Source organism: Bactrocera neohumeralis, chromosome 3, assembly GCF_024586455.1.
Source record: "Bactrocera neohumeralis isolate Rockhampton chromosome 3, APGP_CSIRO_Bneo_wtdbg2-racon-allhic-juicebox.fasta_v2, whole genome shotgun sequence".
NCBI classification, from domain to species: Eukaryota; Metazoa; Arthropoda; class Insecta; order Diptera; family Tephritidae; genus Bactrocera; species Bactrocera neohumeralis.
Window position 1 is genome coordinate 422,882 of NC_065920.1, and position 7,373 is coordinate 430,254.

The 7,373-nt window shown below is 35.3% G+C and overlaps 1 protein-coding gene across 1 annotated transcript; it reads left to right on the top strand.

Moving 5' to 3' along the window:
- Window positions 1-339: 339 nt before the first annotated feature.
- LOC126752451 (glutamine synthetase 1, mitochondrial) lies at window positions 340-2,925 on the top strand. The gene has a single exon (XM_050463253.1). The coding sequence runs from the start codon at window positions 802-804 to the stop codon at window positions 2,008-2,010; it is 1,209 nt and encodes a 402-aa protein (XP_050319210.1). The 5' UTR covers window positions 340-801; the 3' UTR covers window positions 2,011-2,925.
- Window positions 2,926-7,373: the final 4,448 nt, after the last annotated feature.

Here is a 7,373-nt window from a genome sequence, read left to right on the forward strand (position 1 = left end):
AACCGAGCGTGATTAACAACCACGATACCAATTCTCAATGAAAAGTAATGCCGAATTGCATAGCAGTGAACTGTTACGAAAAAGAACAGAAAACCGTTAACCCTCGGTGTCCTTCATCTTTCCTCGTCGCTCCTCGCCATCAAATTCAGGCAACAAAAGTCTTCGTGTGTAAACACAGTCTTAGAAGCTCGCCTACGCATGCATTTAGGGTAACGACTCTCTGTAACAAGCATATCTCACTAACACAAATGAAGAAGGACAGACGCCAAATGTGGGGAGGTTGAATTTTAAAAATGTGATAAAGAAAATCGCAACGAATGAGGCCTGAAAAGTGAGTGCTTCGCTATGTTCGCAGTCAGACATTGTTCAAACCTCAAAGAAAACGGGTGTTCGGACTTAAACGCATTGCTGTTCATACAAGATTTTTGTATATGGACAGAAACCACTAAGTGTAGTGAGAAAAAATTAGTACAAAAGAAAAGTGCTGCAATGAAATTAAGTTGAAATTTCGAGTGTTATATCAAAATCGAAAGTACAAAACAAAAGAAAGGCAAAGTTCCAGCAAATAAATGAATACAAATTGTTTGAAGTGTTACGCACAAACCTACCTTTTTCGGACATTTTCCAAATCACACATGAAATATTTCCACTAACTCGTGCTACTCTCCAACCTTACGCCGCAGATATAGCTATAACATTTAGCGTCCTTCAACGTCCTTCATTGAAGAGAATATAGTGGGAAGAGAAATAAGAAATAATAATAACTTCAATACAAAATCAGGAAGAATTTTGTAAAAAAAGATGGCTCTTCGTTGTGCTGGTCTGTTTATTAACAAGGAGTTTGCGGCATCCTCCTCGTTTTTATCTCAATTCCGCAACCTTAATATGACCTCTGTGCGCAAAGCACATTTCCTGAGGAATTCACCTAATGCAGCGCTGAGCAAAACATTGTTAGATCGCTATCGCACACTTGAAACTCCAAAAAATCTTGTTCAGGCAACTTACCTTTGGATTGATGGCACTGGTGAAAATATCCGTTTGAAGGATCGGGTTTTGAATAAGGTACCAAAAAGTGTGGAAGATCTACCTAACTGGCAGTATGATGGAAGCTCGACATACCAAGCCTCTGGTGAAAACTCAGACACCACCTTAATACCACGGGCCATTTATCGGGATCCCTTCAAGCCAGGTCAAAACGATATTATTGTTATGTGTGATACTTACACATCTGAAGGTAAGCCAACGCCATCGAACAAACGCGCTGCCTGTCAAGCAGCTATAGAAAAAGTTATTGATCAAGAACCCTGGTTCGGCATTGAACAGGAATATACGTTACTTGATATTGAGGGTCGCCCCTTCGGCTGGCCAGAAGGTGGCTTTCCTGCACCACAAGGACCTTACTACTGCGCAGTGGGAGCCGATCGTGTTTACGCCCGAGATTTAGTAGAAGCTCATGCCACTGCATGCTTGTATGCTGGTATCGACTTCGCTGGCACCAATGCAGAAGTTATGCCCGCTCAATGGGAATATCAAGTGGGTCCTAGCATTGGCCTCAAAGCTGGTGATGACCTGTGGGTTTCACGGTATATTCTACAACGCATTGCTGAAGAATATGGCATTGTTGTTACATTCGATCCCAAGCCAATGGATGGGCCATGGAACGGCGCTGGTGCTCATCACAATTTCTCTACTAAAGCTATGCGTGCTGATGGCGGTATGAAAGTCATAGAAGAAGCCATTAAAAAGCTCAGCAAGCAGCAAGAGCGCCACATTCGTGCCTACGATCCAAAGGAAGGCAAGGATAATGAACGACGTTTAGTCGGCCGGTTGGAAACCTCAAGTATCGATAAGTTCTCTTGGGGCATTGCGAACCGTGGCACCAGTGTTCGTATTCCACGTGGTGTGGCAAGTGCAGGTAAAGGCTACTTCGAAGATCGTCGTCCCAGCTCTAACTGCGATCCCTATGCTGTTTGTAATGCTTTGGTGAGAACTTGCTTGCTTGATGAATAAACTCAATAAGCCGCCCATAAATTGAGAGAGTGAAGGTCGGTATACATATGTACATACACCAGAAACTACAAAATGAGAAATCCTGAAGCTCAACTTAAGTACATATGCACATCTAAACATCCGTGAAATGTAGAGAAAAAACAAGTTTAAAAGAATTACAAATTTTCAGGAGAAAAATGGGAAAATTCTGTACATAAATAAATTTTATAAATTATGAAATTAAACTAAATTTTAAATGGTACCTATAAAACTTTTAATGTCAAAGATGTGTTGTCTGTTGAAATTTCTTCGAAACCATAATTGATGTAAATTCAATATATGTACATATATATATGTATATGTACATTTATATATACATATATATTTAAGGACCAAACTATACAAGTATATAATAAATACATATATACATAGCTAAGTAATATTTGTATAAGGAAAATTACAATCTCTTTGAAATGGAGGAATGTAATTATTTTGTTATAGATTAATGTATGCATATTCTTAAATACCAAAATATTCCATTATATACATACATACATGAGCACTATCTATTTTCTACTGATATTTTTTATAATTTATGTATATTTTTCAATTCACAACAATAGTCATACGATCAATCACAAGTGAAAAAATGCATATTCTTATAAACACTTTAAACACGTTTATGATGGTACTTTTTCAACATAACTTACATAACGTGGAATGGAAAAAAGTGGAATTAGACCAGAAACTCCAGAATTTATACTAATAATTGATAGTTGAATTGCCAAAAAATTAGCGATAAACAAAGGAGCACAATGCAAAATGGAATGGAGCGAACATTTAATAAAATTTTTTGTGATTGTTATGATGAATAGATTAAGTTACCCACATTGATACAAAGGAAAAAATAGTTGAATAAAAAAGAATCACTAAAAAGTTGTGTTTTATTTAAACCAGCCTGCACCTAACACGAATAACACCGATATTCATGCAAATTTTGTATGTATGTATGTATCTCTTTCAATAAGCTTGAAAAGGTACACAACGAGATCTTATAATAAAAACAACAACATATTTAGATAAACTTACATACATATAAATAAAGATGTTTCCGCTTTCTTTGGACAAACAAATAATAAATACAAGCATAATGACTCGACTTTATCGTTTGACACCAATTTTTGATTTATTTATAAATATGTATGTATGTACATATGTATATATATTTACAAGTGTATTTTAGTGTGCGCTTGGCTAAGTATCACTGTACACATGTATGTATACGTATAACATATGTAAGGGTGTGTGAAATCAAAAAAAAATTCTGGATTAGAAACAAAGTCGCGCCTAATTGTGCTAAATCCTTCGCTTAGGACTTTGGAGTAAAGGCGTTCAAATATGTAGGATAGATTATAAGATATGAACATACATATACATACATATGTATATACCATAAATCCTTGCTATTATTAGTATAAAATTAAAAATATTTTTAACTCAACATTTGCGTCAGAGGTAACGTTCTAATGTATTTCGGTTTATAATATATTTTTGTTAATATTCAAGATATCACAACAATTCATTAATAAATTTTACAATTAGGTTTGTGTGTATATTTCTACTGTATGTATGTATATATCTATCACCATATCGCTACTTTGCGAACATCATTGATAACAGTATTTCACGGCTGTAATGACATTACTTCCTAAGTGTGAACCAAATACCATACAAACGCTTTTTAGAGAAAAAAAAACAAAAACTTCAGCTTTAATGGGGAATGTTTATTATAATTTGAAAGAACTTTTATTAGCATTTGTAATGATTTATGATTATCTCATTCAAATGTTGGCCGCGTCTACGTCTCAGATGGTCCATCCATTGAGTCCAATTTTCGATGACTTGTTCGTGCATTTCGAGTGGTAACTGGCGAATGACTCGCGTCATGTTTTGCTCCAAGGACTGAATCGAAGCGGGATTGTCCGCACACGATCTTGGTGGCCAATCGACTGGCCCGAAACGTAAAATTATTTGCTCACCGAAGTGCTCACTCGCCAAATCCATTGATTGATGCGATTTGTAGAAAGTGGCGCTGTCTTGTTGAAACTTAATGTCGCCGAGATCATGAGCAAATATTCGGTTCTCACCGGCTTCATTTTTGAAGAAATTTGGGCTGATTATTCCCCCGGTCAACAAACCACACCAAACCTTGGAATTTAAACTTTTCAAGAGCCCATAGAGCGAAGCGATGTCACTTGGGAAGGTCGATCGGCTTCAGTTCTTGCACAAGCTGTATTTTGGTTGCTTTTTTCCTAACAATACATGCATATGTGCCTATGCATATACATATGTACAAACATACAAACATCTGGATATACGTTAGCCAACATATATATGTATGTATGTATGTTACGCCCCTATGGAGACTTAACTAATTTATTCATATCCACTTAAATTGTTGATAATCTCGATTTGCTCTTTCAGCAAACAGGTCCATGTGTGGCATATTTTTATTTGTGCCTGAAAAAATATAGTATCATATCCATAATTAGCGTTTTTCGATTATCTCGGATTTGAATAGATACTTCTGTACATACATATGTACATGTATGTTCTTCTACTCGTACGTAAATATATCGATTTGGATGCTGATATAGAATGTATTTGCTTGTCTGCAAGTGCTAATAAGCCACAATAGCCTGTGTCAATGTCGCCGTTAATGAAGACAGGTTGGGATGATCGCAGCGTGGTCGACGCGTGTCCACCGGTTTGCGGTCGACAGGCCTCTTTCTCCTGCTGTTACCACCTCAATTGCTATTATTAATAGAAATCATAATTTAAACAAAAATTTGTATGTATGTATGTACTTGCAAGTATGCACAGGCATTTATGTACATATATTCATAAGTATATTACACATGTTTGGGTATTATATCTTTTTGTGGAAAATGTTGACTATTTTTTTTAAATGTATTATCTAAGAATCCTTGGGAAATTTACTGCCTGTGGCGTGGTCGTCTTTTATCACTCAGATTTGTTCCTCTGGATAAACGAACCGAACATACATATGTATGTGATACCCTAACAATAAAATGTACAACAAAATGTTGTATTGTCGATCACCCATCGGAAAATAACTTAAAATATGTATGTACATACATATACATATATACATATGTATGTATTATATGGTATAGACTTGCCTTAATATCTAATTTCGAAGGAAAACTATCAATCACTTCCAGCGTTCTTGTATGTACATATGTATATCTTTTCAACTTAATCCGTTCACATGACCGTACCTAGTTGATACAAGCTTCATCGTTTTTATCGCAAAATCGCATTTAGCTGTGAGAGGGAATAGCAAAAAAAGAAAAAAAAAACAACAAACACATTCGGGAGCTGTAGCACATGAAAATTTTCATTTGCTCCGCTGTGCTACCGCTCCCAATTTTTTGCTACCGCTACGCCAGAGCATAGCGCAGAATTAAATTTTTTGCTCCCGCTCCAGCTATAGTTTTTTACCTAACAAAACTCGGAGCAGAGTAGAGCACATACTTTACATTGTTATGCTACGGCTATGCTGCGGCTCCCGACAAAATGAGAGCGGTAGCGATATCATAGCAATAATTTTAGAAATTTTGCTGCTACGGAGTAGTAAATGAGAACCCTGATTCAGACATCTGAGCGGGGGGTTATCGTACTTTTACTCTCCTTTCTATGCAGAAAAGATAAGAAAGATAACAAAAGTCCTCGGATGCAATTAGATTAACTGTATGGTAAACAACCGTTAACGAATTTACCTTTATCTATGTACATATGTCTGTACATATGAGAGTGGAATATATAAAATACTTAAGATACGAGTACTACTACTGTCTTGAGCGGTGCCGGTATAACATATCAGTTTTGAACCAGAATTTCCGTAATAAATTTGAACCGGAAGTCGACACATCATACAGTTTTTTGCAAAGTTGCTTGAGTTAGAAGGTACAAGTGATAATTTAGCTATGACGTCGAATTATATTTTTTCTATAAATACGGGAGTTAATTTTACAAAATGAGTTAAAGAACCGAGATGTGCCCTCCTTATTAATAGTCTTAAGACTTTTTTCTTACACACTACTGCTCATATAACACATTTTTAAATTCTATCTGATTTTTATATTTTACAGTATGTATGTATATAGTACATAAATCAAGCAGCAAAAGGTATCGGAAAAAATTAGTGCACAAATAGTATCTCTAAGATACGCATTCTTCGAAAATATACATAGCTCCATCCGAGAGATATATGTATGTAATTATGAACTGCAGAAAGCATTTTTTCCTGATAATACATGCCCTAGTGCTAAGTTCCTAAGAGATTTCAAGCTTCTCCATTATACTGCATACTGCATGTATTGATCAATATTTGAAGCATCTTAATGAAATTTAAAGAGAAATTTTTGCTGATAATAATAATTTTTCACATGCTTCAACCAGATGACTTTAGACCGTATACATATATCAGTTAATATGCAAGATAGCTTGGCACTATGTACTCTATGTGTATGTATGTATATATGTTCCTCCATTTCTGAAAAAATGGCTGAATTTCGAGAGCTAGCTTCGTAATTTCTTTTATTTAATTTTCTCATTCTTCAATATTATTTCATAAGCAGAGAATATTAATATACGTACATATGTATATATGTTATAAAGTAGTTTTCCATAAGTTACTTAAGTAAAATATTTACAATTTGATTATATTTATATGTATATTACGAATATATCGTTCTAATGGACCAATTGCTGACGAACTAATTAAACATATATTTTTTTTGTGAAATTATCGCGCTAAAAGAACAACATTTGTTAGTTACATTTATATGGTGAACACTGTTGACATCGGCGTTCATGAACTGAACAAATTTCTAAAGCTGATTATCTTATCATGCCGAAATGCTTGTACGTTCGTGTGTGTTCATATGCATAAATAGCTAGAACAGACACCGACCACCCGACGTCACGAGTCATGATTACCGATCAATTCGCTATTACTACTTCATAAGGGTCTGGTTAGCGCCGACTCGCCAATTAGCTGAGAAACATCTGCAAGTTCCGCGAGCATGCTCACTTATTGTTACTGGATTGATTAAACTCACATCCAACAAATTATGTTTACTCCTATATGTATATGTATGTACATATGTTTGTGTACATATGTGCAAGATAACAAGCAACTGAGTGTACATACAGAAATAATTATTGAATGCAATTTGATAATAGTCTTTGTATACATACATATACATATGTATGTACATATGTAAGTAAGGAATTTCATGCCAGAACTTCTGTGATTAATTGGATGATGTTAGAAAACAGGCCCGGCTATTTTATCT